The following is a 16,558-nucleotide window of genomic DNA, read 5'->3' on the forward strand; positions in this document are numbered from 1 at the left end:
CAAAGTCCACACAAAACAAAACAAATAACATACAAATACATAGAATAATCTAAGACCAAAAGAAAAAAATACTGTTAGAAAAATAAAATATTTAATGGACTTCTTTTAATGCCTTTAAAACTCTGCAGTAAAGCAGATTTTTGTAATACAAATTCTGCTCATTTGTTTTTTTTCTTCTGTTTATTATTTTTTAATACCTATACCAAAATATTAATAAAAAGAGTGGTATGTATTATCGTCAACAAAGCAATAATTTCTCTACTTTTCTCCAGTTTATAAATGAATTAAATAATGCAATATTACACCGGAGGACTGTTTTTTAAAACCACTTTCCTGTAGCTTGCTGTTCTCGTATATGCTTGTTTTTGAAAATCTTGGCAGCCACGCTGTATTATTCATGTTTCATTAGTTCGCTATGATGGAAAATTAAATTTTTAATATTATTGCTAACATTTGAAAAATGGCATGAAGCATGCAGGCTGTCTTGTTTGGGGATATTCCCGAATGAGTAAACACGCTACAAGTGGCTTGTCATCTGCTCACAAGAGGGAGATACTTTATTACTCAAATATATAATATGCTTATGTGTAGCAGTCCATTCATTTAACTAATTTCAATGCTATTTTGTGCTTTTAAAGGGACTCACTAGGCACCATAACCACTTAATCTCCTAATATATGTAATGGGACCAATCTAAAAAATATTTCCAAATTGTCTATTTTGGTCTAAACGTTGCAAATTGGTTCTCAACTCACTGTTTAGTGGATAGAACCCTTGTCAAATGGGAAAACAAAAATGTGTCTAGTCTTGACAGTGCATCTATTGTAGAGCTACGTTACTCATAGTTGTCTATCAGCTGCTATTTAACAGATTATTAAAAGAATGACTTTCCAATAATTGGAAAGTCAAAAGAAGACACACCTGATCTGTACTATTACTAACACCTTGTATAGCTCAAATATTAAACTCTACTGCAGAGAACCCACGCATTCTTGATTGATGCTTTCACTTTAAATATTCCCTAGTTGTGTTGTGCAAATGCTACCAGCAGCTATATTATTTGGAGGGTTATTGCTAAACCAAAATTGGTGGAGAACTGACAATTTTTTCCATTTTGTTCAATTTTTCTCAACATCTCCTTTGTTTAAATTTGACATTCCCTTGTCAAATGTCTCTGTCAGAAATTCAGGGGCGGGCTGGGAAGGGGGGCAGGGAGGCAATTGCCCCCCAGGCCGCCCTAAACCCAGGGCCGCCCACACCCAGCAAAAAAAGGAAAAATCTGAACCCCCTGCTTCTGGCTGAGGAGTCATATTTTTCAACTTACCTCGCTCTCCCTGCAGTCTGCAGTCAGTGGAGTCGGCCGGCCTCTCCTGATGATGTCAGGAGGAGGGGGCGTGACTTCCTCTGCTCTTCTCACAGGACCGCTGGGGAGTCTGGGAGAAGTGCAGAGGAAGTCACGGCCCCTCCTCCTGACATCATCAGGAGAGGCCGACTTCACTGGCTGCTGCTCCTGTTGGCTGTTGTCCACCCCTCCCTGGCCTAAGGTAAGACTCAGGGTGGGGGGAAATACACTTTAGTGTTTTTTTTTATTCCCCTCCTCAGCCCTGTCCCCTTAGTCAGCCCCTGCCCCCTCCTCAGCCCCTGTCCTCTCCTCAGCCCCTGTCCCCTACCTCAGCCCCTGTCACCCTTCCTCAGCCCTGTCCCCTTAGTCAGCCCCTGTCCCCCCTCCTCAGCCCCTGTCCCCCCTCTTCAGCCCCTGTCCCCTTAGTCAGCCCCTGTCCCCTCCTCAGCCCTGTCCCCTCCTCAGCCCCTGTCCCAATCTCAGCCCCTGTCCCCACCTCAGGCCCTGTCCCCACCTCAGCCTTAGTCAGCCCCTGTCTCCACCTCAGCCCCTGTCCACACCTCTGCCCCTGTCCCCACCTCCCCTTCGTCAGCCCCTGTCCCCTTAGTCAGCTCCTGCCTCAGCCCTTGCCCCCCCTCCTCAGCCCCTGCCCCCCCTCCTCAGCCCCTGTCCCCCTAGTCAGCCCCTGTCCCCTTAGTCAGCCCTTGTCCCCTACCTCAGCCCCTGTCCCCTTGGTCAGCCCCTGTCCCACCCTTTCCCTGCTCCTTTCCCCCTCTCAGCTCCTGCCCCCTTCCTCAGCCCCATGCACCCCACCACAGCCCCATAACATCCCCACTTCAGCTCCTCTCCCCCAATTGCAACCCATATTACCCACACCACAGTCCCTTTCCCAAATTGTAGCCATCAACTTGCTTCAGCCCCTATCCCCCCGTACATTTCCTAAACCCCCAATTACAGCTTATACCCTCCACTACCACCCCCTGTCCCCCACTACAGCCCTGTCCCCTTACTCAGCCCCTGTCCACTGGTTTTAAAAGTGAAAAGTTTGGGTGTGTGTGTATGAGTATGTCTGTGTGTGTCAGTATGTCTGTGTCAGTCAGTATGTCAGTATGTCTGTGTGTGTGTGCGTCAGTATGTCAGTATGTCTGTGTGTTAGTATGTCAGTATGTCTGTGTGTGTCAGTATGTCTGTGTGTGTGTCAGTATGTCTGTCTATGTGTGTGCAAGTATGTCTGTCTATGTGTGTGCAAGTATGTCTCTGTGTGTGCAAGTATGTCTCTGTGTGTGTGCCAGTTTGTCTGTGTGTGTGTCAGCCAGTATGCCTGTGTGTCAGTATATCTGTCTGTCTGAGTCAGTATGCCTGTAACAGTGTGTCTTTCTGTGTGTGTCTGTGTGAGTACCAGTATGTATCTCTGTGTGTGTGTCAGTATGTCTGTGTGCAAGTATGTCTCTGTGTGTGTGCCAATTTGTCTGTGTCAGCCAGTATGCCTGTGTGTGTCAGTATGTCTGTCTGTCTGAGTCAGTATGCCTGTAACAATGTGTCTTTCTTTGTGTGTCTGTGTGCCTGTCAGTGAGTGGGTGCGTGTGCCTGTCAGTGAGTGTGTGTTTTTAGTGTGTGCCAAATCAGCAAGTGTGTGTGCCTGTCATTGATTGTCTGTTTAGTTGACTGCTCTCCACCCCCCCCCCCCCCACACACACACACTTTCAATCACATGGGAAAGGTGTTTTTACTCTCCTCTTGGTGCAATGGGCCACTTGACTGGATTTGCCCCCCAGACCTAAGGCTGCCAGCCCTCCCCTCAGAATGGTTACCCAGCAATCTGTAAGAACCATAAATCAGTTTGTATCCAACAGTCTGCAGCGATCTCTGTCAAAAAAGGAAAGGTGTTTTAATTGCCTCTGTGCTTTTTTATTTCCTTTTAGGTTTGACTTTGAAACTTTAGAAACTAATGTGGAAAATAATGTGGATAAATCCAAGCCTTGGAGTCGGTCCATCGAGGACTTACATAGAGGAAGTAATTTACCGTCACCTGTTGGGAATAGCATTACTCGATCAGGCAGACATTCTACGTTACGGTAAGAAAGACTGAACCCATCAGATGAAATGTTGCATTTTTAAAAATACGTTTCAATCACAAAATATCACAACCAGCTCAATTTGCACTGGACAGTCCTGTCCTTGGCTCACTGGCGTAAAAAAAAAAAAAAAAAAGCCATAGCCTTACCTCCCCTGGCTGTGACTGACACAGCCTGCTCAAGCACAAAAATCTTTGTTTTTCAATCAGATGTTACTTACATTAAACATTTGTATCTCCTGTTCTGTAAATTGAACATTCATTACATAGGTTCCTGTAGGGTCTAGAAAGCTATTAACAGAGCAGGAGATGTCATTCTAAATTAAACAGAATTTGCAATAAAGGAACTGCAAACATTAGATGACTCTATACAGGAAGTGTTTAGGAAGGCTGTGTACGTCACTTGCAGGGAGGTGTGACTAGGGCTTCATAAACAAAGGGATTTAAATCCTAAATGGCAGAGTATTGAGCAGTGAGATTGCAGGGGCATGATCTATACACCAAAACTATAGACTATAACCTTGTTTAAGCAGGCCCTCTTCAAACCCCCCCCCCCCCCCCCCTTATTACATTGTTCCTGTAAGTTTTCTTGTAATTGTCCTATTTATCGTTAAATCCCCCCTCTCATAATATTGTAAAGGGCTACAGAATCTGTTGGCGCTATATAAATGACAATAATAACATTAATAATAATTAATAACATTAATAATAAAACTGCTTAATTAAGCTAAAGTTGTTTTGTTGACTATAGTGTCTCTTTAAATCTATTTTTGCGTGACCCATTTAGGAATATAGAAGTATTCTAAAATACATACAAAATGAGTTATGAATGTGTAGTAAAAAAAAATAGTTGGGTTAAATATTCTATTTGGTTATTTGGTCTGGTTATGTTATGGTTTACTGTTTGCAATGATTAAAAATAAATAGATTAAGGGGAGATGCAGTTTAAACATGGTCTCAACTACTACATATATTAAACACTTGCATTTAGAATTAAACAGCATATATGTTACCAAAACATTACAATTATGAATTGTATGATTTAATTTTATTTTATGCTTTTCTCTTTGATCGTTCTAATGATCAGTGTACGGTCTCAGAAAAACAGAAAAAGTGTTAACTTGCTAAGTGACATTCATTGTATGTTCAGTATTTCGAAGTCCCACCAAATCTTTGTTTGATCCGCAGGATCATTCTTGATAACCATAATAAAATTCTGTGCTAATCCTGCAGTGTGATGATTTTATTTACACATCACAGTGAGTCAGACGGTGTTTGAATTTCATTCTTTGTGTGCTTACCTTTGTACTCCACAGGAAATGCATTCAATAGTCATTAATGAGCTATCAGTACGGTATGATATTACATGTGTATGTACCCAAGGAATGACGGAATGTTTAGAATATGAGTATTTTAGATAACAAAATATGTAGAAACACAATAGTAAGGGGCCAGCAGAGTTATTTACCCTGGGCTGCTTTAAGTAGATAGTCAGTAGAGAAGGAAATTCAGAGACTTCATCACGCTTACATCATTCAGCCTCAAGGAGTCCTGATATCCGCACGATAGTACATGCATACTCACTTGCGCTGACTGCGTCAAGAATTGCCTTAGGCTTGGCATACTGCGGACTGGCTAGTGATGGTCTGACCACTTTGACAAGCACTGGTTATACAGATTAGATGATTGGACTCAGTCCAATTCCTTTCTATAATTGGAATATTTTTGTTGGACTATATGCTTTGCAATTAAGATGATCTTTAAGCCTTGCAAATTAAGATTTTCTGTTTAGGGGATGTTTTTTTAAAATCACATTTGGCCGATCTCAACATTATAGTTTCTGATTAGCTATAGAAGGGTTAAGATTTTTGATAAGTCCCTGGGCTAGCAAATTTAGAATGTTCCAAGGTACGGAAGCTGCAAGAATCATTTTAGTCTTGTGTAACAGTCAAAAATAAACCAAAGAAATGTATCTTAAAACCATATGGGTTAACCACAGGAAGTAGTGAGTGTAAGACAAGCCATTAAAATGAGTCAAGAAGCACTCCTGTATAAGTTCTCTGCACGTATGTGGCCAAATAGTGAGTGAGCATCACATTAGAGATAATTGGTTTTGCTACATCCTTAAGCCTGCAGCAGGGAACATGCTCTGCAGCCTCACCACCAGTAAAAGTGTATTGAATGCTGCTTTGTTTTTTTTTCTCTATTTCTTTTTAATGTCCAGACATGTCATTTTCAATTTATCTTCTCTAATACAATAGCCATAAATGACCCACGTTTTTGTGAATTTTGTTCTCTGTGCACAGTCTAAATAAAATGGTACACCGGACACTCGCAGGGTTAGAATCAGGTCATGTGGCTGTTGGCAGAGTAGAATAAACATCTATTTAATGAACGATGGGTAAGAGTTCTGTAAACCCCTTAACTTATGTCCTGGAGGCTGTGTATTTGTACTGTTGCTAGGTGTGGTATAATTTTATATAATGAAAAAGTTGCAAATCACATTCAGAGAGAATACAATTCCTCTGTTGCAAAAAAAACTTTGCATCATGTGAGAAAAGTAGACAATGGTTTTTAAATTTTTTTTAATTTAAATGTATTTTTTACTGAGTTGTTCCAGACAAACAATTGGAAAAGAGAGGAGATACAATATTCAATCAGCAATCTATCAACAAACATTCTGTCCTTGAAAGACAAAATTAGGCAATGAGTGTCCTTTGAGCACTGTATTTTGTTGCTAAGACGTAGGTTACACTTATGAAGTGGATAGTTTGCATTTACTCCACGCGAGTGTCTTGTTATAGAAACGGATTATAGAGTTATGAGCTAATAATAGACAACTTGAACATAGACAGAATGGGCATTGAATTAGGTTAAGAGAAAAGCGTAAGATCTAAGTAAAAGAGCATTGCTAAAACAAAATATAACAGACAACCGTACACAGAGCTGCATAGACATATCTCCTAACCATCTGTTCAGTCCAGGTAAGGAAAGAGATCTATCCTTAGACGGTCACAAGACATGGGTTATGATAGTCAGTCTGAGTCTCTACACCACTCCCGTAATCGGACAAGAGTGGCTGAAATATTGCCACATGAGTACATGCTGAGATGCAGGCTTGGCCAAGGCATTCAACAGTAGCTGTCTTAGGATCTGTTTGATGGAAAACCATATCCGGTCATCTATTTTGGTATGAGCTGGATATAGTTTTCTGTGGAACTCTGAGAATTGGTACCTAGACATGTTCTATAAGCAATTGCAGTGGTTCAGATACAGACTGACTCCATGCATATTGACATGCAAGTATTCGCGTCTGAAGGTTTTTAAGGCTGATCAGGTCCACCGTCCACCAAGTCGAGACAGATACAGTATATTTAATTGGATAAAAGAAGAGGAGGTTTTGCGCACACGCTGGATGAATAATTATGTGATCTGTAACATAAACAGCTATCATAGGACAATATGTTAAAACCAAGATGTAATATAGAAAGTAACTTGGAGCACTCACACTTTAAAGAGCCATATAAGTCGGCTCTCTACTGTAAAAGCATGTAGGATATTTCCAGAAGAGTGCTGTGTGTAGACTGGTCCCACCAGAAACGGACATCAGATTTCGTCTGAATGCAATCAGGAACCAAGATAAGTTTAAAAGTAAAATACTTTATTTTATTTATTTTTTAAATTCTTTATTTTTGAAGCGCTTGAAAGTTACAGGTATTCTCACTTTGCCACAACAGCTAAAGTGAGACAGATTTTTGACAATAGACAGAACATTAGTGGCATATAGTTGAAACTGCGCACATTTTCATTGTTTCATTAGGTATCAAGAAAGGTACACGTATAAGACTTAGATGCATTGTAACATAGGAAAACAATACATCAATTAGGGAACATCCAGCTCTGACATTTGTTGATTAGCTTGGCAGGATTAAGCTGTGTATTTTCCCTGGTACACAGGATGATGTCGTTATTTACGCTTAACCTAAAGACATTAACATGAACTTTGAAACTACGCTAACCGCAACAGCACAGTTAGTCTTAGTTGTGTATGGGTGAGAGATCTGCATTGTATTTACTAACAGCAGGTTTGATTTAAAAAAACAAAAAACAACACATTGTGTATAGCTGTGAGGCTCATCATATGTGTGTATAGTCTCGTTGCTGGATTTGCATTTATGAGTTATAGCGATGTATGGCATTGGAGACCTAAAGCACAGCTAAGTTAGCGTGAGAGAAATGTGAGAATAAGTGGTGGAAAGAGGGAAAAAGCTTGAGCTAGCAAAAACATTGAAACATCAACTGGTGGCTAATAGAAATGGGTAACACTGCCATTCATCACTAGCAATGGTGGAGTGATCTTTCATGGCAGCAAGCCTGGCATGCCAGCACATTCAAGCAGTCAGTTAACCTATACCCCGGCTGGGCTGTAAGTTTCCATGTGAGGACAGTTCATGCAGGGCTGCCAGTGGCCGTCGGGCGACAGGTGCAGTGTGGTCGGTGCTTGCTGGTGCGTGCTGGTTCGTCTTGAGGGCCTGGGCTTTGCATGAGAACCTTCCGCTGTTGTGGTGTTCTGGCTCCCGGGCAAATTTTGGCTCTGTGGAGGCGTTGGATGAGTTCCCGTTGTTGGGTGCCACACAGTTTCCCGGCGGGGTTGACAGGTTAGGTGCCTCCGTGGTTGTGGTCGCGCTTTCCCGTGCTTCAGGGGGGTGCGCCTTCCGATCCGCCGCCGTGTGGGAGCCCCTGAAGTTGAGTACTTTTGGTAAGTACGTGTCAGTGGTGGGGCTGGTTGGTGTAACATGTGCTCGAGTTTTAGCCAGAAGTCTTGGAAGTGCTTATTCAGCCGAGTGAGTATGTCACTGTCGTTGGGGCTTGGGAGCCTCGAGGCCTCCGCCATTTTAGATAGGCCTCGGCCCTCTTGGCTTGTGCTCGTGGCTTCAGCCCGCTGGCCTGGCTGGTTTAGATTGCTTCTCAGAAAAAGTTGACCGGGTCATTGGTGCGGTCGGCCAGCCAGTGTGGACCGAGATATCCCCCACCGGTCCAAAGGGGGGAACGGAGCTGTAGCTTGCCCTGCGGACGCCCAGTGCCACACAGTACAGGCAAGCGGCCGTCTTGCCTGTCCGACGGGCTCACCAGGCCTCACTCGCATCTCCAGCGTGTGCAGAGGGAGCCGCTTCCAGACACTTGTCGCTTGTTTCAGTAGATCGCTGACGCAGGAATGTCTCACATTAAGGGTGACAGGGCACTCTGGAACTCCTGCAGGGCACTTACAATACGGTTAGTTGCCGGAGCTTCCCGCAAGTGCTGCCAGTCGCCATGCATGCCGCCCCCCAAAATACTTTATTTAAAATAAAAAACTGAACAGGCACAACGCGTTTCGACCACTCTCTTGGTCTTCCTCAGGTGAAATAATGTTATGTCACAAAAACTTGCTTATAAATTAAATGCAAAATTAAAAAATTCCAAACACATGTAGAAAATATACAAAACCCACCCCTCAATGCCATATATGGGAGTTCCGGTATTCATTCCCTCCCAATATGGCGTCCTATACCCATACAATCTGTAAGAGTCGACCTTCTCATAATGGGCGCGTAATTCGGATGTTTGTTGACGCTCACGTGACTTCCGGTATTCGCGCCGATACATCATTTCCGTTTACTGGCATCTGAAAACGTAATTTCCGTTTTTCGGTACTTGTATATAGAGCTTCCGATATCACGTTAAACAGGCGTCACTTCTGTTTCTTGTCAAAATATGCAATGCAGCCATTTGTGCCATATTAGTATAATGAGAAACAATAAATAAAAATTATAAGTAGAAGCAGAAGCAAGTATGTGCATGTTTTTGTTTTCCATTCATGTCTATTAAATATTATAGAGCGTGTACCTATAATTCCCCTATAAGAATGATGTGATACCTGGAATTAGGTGAGAGGTTTAAGCCAGGAAATGACTGCAGATGAGCTAATTTAAATCTCCGAGGATATCCTTAAAATATTAAGCAATATATTTTTCAATGCTTCTTGTAATGTTTTTTTTTTCTATCAAACACATTTAAAAAGGAGTGGTACTTTTACCTGATGTGTCCCTTTAAGTTCAAAGAGATGAGATGCTATACAAATAAAACATTCAGTACTTTCCATGGTAATTACCTGGCTTATCTTGCATTAAGACACTTAAAGAATTTACAATGCTCTCATGCCATATCGAGTAAGCAGGCCATCTGCTAAGAACAACCAGTACAGTCATTGAACTTTAACTTTAACGGTTGCAGGAGCGGCCGAGTTGACATTACTGTTATTATTTATAAAGCGCCAACAAATTCCGCAGTCCTGTACAATAGGTGGACTAACAGAGAAGTATTTACAACAAGGCGAGTTGGTTGCAAAGAAACAAGGGGTGTTAATGGCCCTGCTCAAACGAGCTAGACACTGACTATATAAATGTATATCTTGATTTTAGCAATGCAAGTTAAATATTCACTTGCTTATAACACTGATAAAACAAACTGTGTAGGTCTAAAAACTGAGACTCATATAAATCAGGTGTGACGGATCGCCTGGCAGCCCGACTGCGTACCTCCATCAAGCTCACTTCCTAGCTCTCCTCCAGGACACAGGAGTGCTTCAGCCCCTAGCCGCCAACGTCGCTTCCCGCCCTGGAACAGGGTCCTGGGTACAGCTTCCTGCAGAAAGTATAGCTGATCCACCCAAACACTAGCCCAGACTGAGTGAAGGGTGAAAAGGAACTGCTTTATTATGGCCAAGTTGCCTGCTTTTATACACAGCCCCCAGCATAGGGTCTCCATTCAATACAAGACAAGCACCTCCCATAAATCGCTGTGCTTGGGAGATAATTGCGTTAAGACCAGTAAGCTGATTATCTCAAAGGAACAGACATGCAAAAAGAAAAATATAAAACATAAAAATTCCCCCAAACATCAAAAAAAGATGTAATAACCCCACAAATAATACATCCCCAAATAGCCCTGATCTAATAGCCCATGCTCTCCAAATAGTGCTCAGATCTATGCAGTGTAGAGGAAACGTCACCGTGTTCAAGTTTTGTTCAGCCGCACATGGGGTCCTATGACTAAAATAGGGTGCTTTGCCGGTCAACGTTCGGGAGCTCTTGCCTCCGCAATATGGGGTTCTCTGCCTGGCTCTCAGGTTGCGTTTGCGCCCCTTAGTCTCAAGCACCTTCCTTCCAAAAAGTTGTTCAAAACCCCAGACCAAGTTGTCCGGGAACCGCATTGTCACCTCATGCTGAAAACAATTCCATAACATTCGTGGCTAAGTAACGCTGAGGAGACCGGGGACTCACGAAGTCCTCATGCAGAATTTAGTTCCATAACGATCGTGGCTAAGTACTGCTGAGGACAATTCGTGGGTGTCTTCATGCGACCGGCCACCAGGGAGCTAGTGTTTGGTTCCATTCGAATGAAGGGAAAGTGCCGAACCAGGGGCACCCAGGGAAAGCTGCTAATGGCGGCTGGGGAGGATAACTCCCGAACGGGGTGTCCGACCTAGACAATAGTCGGTGGGCAGGAAGCCAGCTTCCATACTCCTCCAGGAGTGTGTGGCAAACGTCCATGGTAAAGAGTGTTTGTCACATCAGTTTTATGTTGGGAGTACTATCTAGACACAGTCTGATCACAGAAAATGTTATTCTAAGGCCATTTGTTAACATCTTCTGCTTAGGTTTTAAAAATTAACACTTTTTTAGTTTTTACACAGTTTGTGCATTACAAAAGAAACATAATGAATCTCTATCTGTGTTCATGTGTTCTGCTCAGTGCCCAGAGTTTTGCTCAGTGGCCAAAAGGGACGTTGTCAGTGACATGACTTACGTCACTCGCAATGCTCATAGTGGTGAGCCAGCCCAGAAATAGAGCATGTCTACTGAAGGGCTTTGTCAACCTGGTATGAGTCATGCCAGCCTGACAGACTATCTGGTAGGGCCCAAACATACCATGCAGAGAGGACTGCTGAACTCCTCTAATCCTGTGCACTCACTGTGCTGTCTGAAGACAATTCTCTGGTGTCCACAGATATGGGATACAAGGGAATTAAATCAGGACCGCAAAATAGAAATTGTTCTGACCAAAATCATGGCTAATGGGAGGCCTGTATGTCTGTGTGTATATATACATTTATAGTGAGTGAGTGGGACCATGCATAAGAGGATCAATTGCCCACCTGCAGGAGGACACTGTGTGTAGGCACATAATACTGGAGAAGAGCTGCATCACCCAGAGTGCATCCACCAGGTCCAGTGGTGTTGTGTGAAATCTGGCACATTTGATTTCCACTAGTTGTTTATAGAAAGTGATATAACATGCTAACAACCCTATCCCAGCATATGTTTCTTTTTGTGTTCCACTATACAGTTTTTCAACCTTATCTGAGGTCAGTTTATAGAGGGATGTTATTTAATTTCCACCACTCTTTCTTTATTTAATATGTGATACGGGTATATTAATCTTAGGCAGCATTATTCCATAGTATTATGGTTTCTCTTCAATGTGTTTTTTATTTTTTTGGTGCATATGATTACAGACAGACTAGCAACGCCACAAAAGTATTAGCAAGCAGTTTACAGACAACATTGTAAGGCCTAAACTAAGTAAAATGCTAATACATAGGTATTTGTGCCACTCGCTAGTGGTTAGCAGGACGTATATGGCTATCTAGACACGTATAGTGCGTTAAATTAATATAAGATGGCCGTCCTTGACGGTTGTATGTGTTTTTATATATCGTAACCATGTACGTTACTGCATGTAACCCATTCTAAGATTTATCAGCCAATAGTTGAAATAATTGGGTTTCTCTCTCTCTGATTTTAAGTGAATTACGGTAAGTGGAAATAAGTTTGGAAACTAGTAATTGTACGTCTATTTATATCTTGTAATAAACCATTCTATTATTATTGTATTGTATTGTTTGTAATGTGCATAATGTATTCTTTTATAGAAAGGAACTACGTTGCTATTGATATTTTAACCAATACAGTAAGGAAAGGATCACAGAGCACGAGGAACCTCATAGCCATAGTTATGGTCTGGGCGATAAATTATTAAGGAGAGATAATACATTAAAGTTTTAATTTGCATATACTTTTATCATTGTGTTACCATAATGTCTGGGGGAAAAAACAACAATGCACACACAGAAATGATACATAATAGTAAACTGTGTATTAATGGAAAATAATGACATTGAGTAGTTCTCAAGACACCATAACATAACACAAAAATGAAGGTCGAGTGGTTTATAAATGTCTCCGGATCCTTGAAGTAGTATTATTTCCCCTTAAGAGATGTTATCGATGTTATGTATCTTTTATGTTTCATATTTTTAGTTTAACGTTAGTCGTAATGTAAATGTCAAATTAAGTAGGTTAGATTAATGTTTAGTGATAGTGTAGTGTAGGGATTAGTGTTAGTTTATTTGTAGATTTTATTTTATGTTTATTGTATTTATGTTTGTTTTAGGTATAATACTCTTCCAAGCAGGAGGACTCTAAAAAACTCAAGATTAGTATGTAAAAAAGATGACGTACATGTCTGTATCATGTGTTTACGAGCGATAATGAACTACCAGGTATGTAATAGAATGTTTACTAATGGTAATTATCACTCATTTGAAAACGTGATTAAAGAACCATATACGGTATGTGGCAATAATATGTGGACAAATGACCATCACATCTATGTGAGCTTGTTAAACATCGTATTTCAAAATCAAGGGCATTGATATAAAGTGCCCCTTGCAGTGATAACAGCCTTCTCTCCTCTAGGAATTTTTTCCACCAGATTTTGGAATGTCTGTGGCCAAAATGGCCAAAAGAGCATTTGCGAGGTCAAACACTAATGTTGGACAAGAAGGTCTGGATTACAATCAGCATTCCAGTTTTTCCAAATGTGTTCAGTGGGGTTAAGGTCAGGGTTCGGTACAGGCCACCTTGTCAAATCATGGCTTTATGGACCTTGCTTTGTGCACAGGGACACAGCCATGCTGGAACAGGAAAGAGCATACCCCAAAATTTTGCCACAAAGACCTCAATTTTTTATTTTGGGTAATCTTTCCAAATAATCACAATCTGTTAGAAAAACCTTTCAAATGATTTATTTACAGAAATCACCATTAATGCCAATGGGAATCAATCATTTAAAAATGATTGTGATTATTTGAAAAGCTTGTCCAACAGAATTCAATAGAGGCCAAAGTTGGAAGCACGCAATTGCAAAACATTCTCTTGCTATCTGCCATATTCAGACTCTTCCATTAAACCGCCAGATAGTAAAACATTATTCATAACTCCGGCGAACGTGTTTCCACTGCTCCGGCGAACGTGTTTCCACTGCTCCAGAGTCCACTGGTGGCAAGCTTTCTACCACTCCAGCTGGCACTTGGCATGGTGCATGTTGATGTCAGGTTTGTATAATGCTGCTTAGCAATTGGAACCACTTTACTGAAGGTCCGAAACACAGTTCTAGGGTTCAGATGTTGCTTCAAGAGATAGTTTCAAATTCTGTAGTTATTGATTCAACTTGGTGATACTAATGCATTACATGCTTAAGCTCTTGTGGTCCCCTTTCTGTGAATCTGTGTGAGTCTACCACTTCATAGCAGGAGTCTTTGCTCATACACACTTCCACTTCACAACAATAATAGCAATTACCATTGTGAATAAATTGTGGGAAAGATGGAATCCTTTGACAGTGAGATTTTCAGTATTGCTCATTGTAGTGTTAATGTTTGTCTATAGAGATTTCATGGTTGTGTGTTGATTGTATGCACCTGTTAGTGGTGGGTGAAGTTGAAATACCTGAACTCTGTAAATAATAACATTGTCCACATTATATTTGGCCATATAATGTATCTGTTATGTATAATTATTTAATGTGTTATCTACTAACTAACATCTATATTCTTTTGAAAAGGAAAGTAACATATCCTCAAAATATAATCCTCTTCTTGTTTGCGCCATTAGGAAGTGGTTACTTATAACACTTTACCAAAACCAACTAATGCAGCTTTTTTCTGTGAATAATTATGATTAAAGGATGTGAAATTGTTTTACAATGAACATAAATCATAAACATACTCCTGACTATTATATCCTTTCATTTAATTTTCACAATGTCCTTTAAGAGAAACTCAAACTAGCATCACTATTGTTTACAGTAAACTGACCACATAAAATTATTTTATCAAAACACAGGTGGCCATTAGCTCCCCCGCTATTTGTTCTGGATTAAATGGTAATAGCAATAAACATAATCACCAAATACCGGTTCATTTGTAGTAATATGTAAGTAGATAACAAAATATATGACAGGTAATAAATGTTTAGTTGACTATTTCATAGGTTTATGTTTGCCCTTAATTTGTATTGATCCTGAAAATCAATAATAATAAAGAAAAACAGATCAATATTGAAATAAACAAACACTTGATGTTGCCTAGCCACCTTTTCATAGAGAGTTGACCCTGTCTTGAATAGAGTTGATTAGAGCTGATGACATTTATTTTCCATGAAAAAGCATTTTGCAAATGGCCCGTTGTTAATGTGTTAATTCATATTTAGTCATCAACAAGTGAGTTGTGAGGAGTCGTAAACAAAGTTGCAAAATTAAGACCAAATATCACCATTTGGTTAAAAAAAACAAATCTTTAAATCTGCAAATTTTTCAACTCTATAATGTTCTGTTTCTCCTTACATTTTGAAAACAAGAAAAAAATATAAATAACTAAACTTGATCAATCAACAGCTTCCCAAGGTAACCCTCCCAGTGGGTCACTGACGAATAGGTGTATAGAATATGAAAAAATGGGATACAGCTGTAAACCTAAAAGAATATTAAAAACAAAATAACATAGTGTAGTATCCTTTTAAACAGTATATGACACGCTAGTATAATGCACTCACAGATTGTCGATATAATAGTCGCCTGTAGGGTGCCTCCCCGATAGCAAGCACTAGGGGGCTAAATGGAATCCTCCTCTCCTTCCCCTTCTGAATATTCAGGAGTTTGGACAAAGCAGGAATCATGCAAATGATGATAAAAACAATGATAACCGCCTGAAATTCCTCCCCCAAAATACAAATTATATAGGCATACTGTCTAACAGTTCATTGGTGGTCAAGAAACACCCACCGGACCACCAATGAACTGTCAGACTGTATAGTACTATCGGGGGAGGCACCCTAAAGGCGACTATTATTTCGACATTCTAGGAGTGCATTATACTAGCATGTCATATACTGTTTAACCCCTTAAGGACACATGACATGTGTGACATGTCATGATTCCCTTTTATTCCAGAAGTTTGGTCCTTAAGGGGTTAAAAGGATACTACACTATGTTATTTTGTTTTTAATATTCTTTTAGGTTTACAGCTGTATCCCATTTTTTCTATATTCTATACGTCTCCTTAAATTTTGCAGCTCAGTTCTTCAGACAACTCACTGCAATTTGTTCTTTAGTGAATCATTCACATTCTCCTTGTTGCCCCGTTAGTGCTAGTATAACAGTGTTCCGTTACTTTTGTTTCTTCTGTAGTATGGCTTCAACATGGTCATGTCCCATCCACACGCCGTCAATGAGATTGCATTAAGTCTAAACAATAAGAATCCCAGGTAAGCTATATTTAGTATTATAGTAATTTTAATATTTTTGGGGAAAAAGTGTTGGCAATTTAGCATTCCAGCAGAAGTGTGACCGTGATTTTAGGAATCATTGTTTATTAAAAGATAAAGCACAAATATAGCCTACGTCTGTAAGTAAGTTAGTAAATCTAATTCGGACATTGTGCAGCCATGAAGCTGGGCTCTAATAATGACATCTGACACCTCTGAGTGTCAAAGGATACAATGTAAGACAATCTGATAGGTTGATATATGGGTAGACAGACATACAAAAAAATAGACAGAACAAAATCAGGCAGACAAATATAAATGGGTAGCCAGGGAGGGAGGGAGACAGAAACACAGTCAAACTGGTAGACATATAGAAACATCTTATAACTCCCACTGTTTGATATGTTTAGTCATTTGTAATGCTTAATTCATTATGTATTCCTTTTTTTCTATGTGTTTTTCCTCTGTACCTTTTCTAGATCTCCTATCATTGAA

The 16,558-nt window shown here is 40.5% G+C and overlaps 1 protein-coding gene across 3 annotated transcripts in view; it reads left to right on the plus strand.

Annotated features, from left to right (window-relative positions):
- Positions 1–16,558, plus strand: part of FMNL2 (formin like 2) — a 179,241-nt gene that overhangs the window by 123,953 nt on the left and 38,730 nt on the right. For all 3 annotated transcript variants that reach the window (XM_063429520.1, XM_063429522.1, XM_063429521.1), the window contains exons 6-8: positions 3,265–3,417; positions 12,912–13,020; positions 15,987–16,063. In XM_063429520.1, the coding sequence (XP_063285590.1) occupies positions 3,265–3,417; positions 12,912–13,020; positions 15,987–16,063 (339 nt within the window). The remainder of the gene's footprint in view (positions 1–3,264; positions 3,418–12,911; positions 13,021–15,986; positions 16,064–16,558) is intronic.

Source organism: Pelobates fuscus, chromosome 8, assembly GCF_036172605.1.
Source record: "Pelobates fuscus isolate aPelFus1 chromosome 8, aPelFus1.pri, whole genome shotgun sequence".
Lineage (NCBI taxonomy): Eukaryota > Metazoa > Chordata > Amphibia > Anura > Pelobatidae > Pelobates > Pelobates fuscus.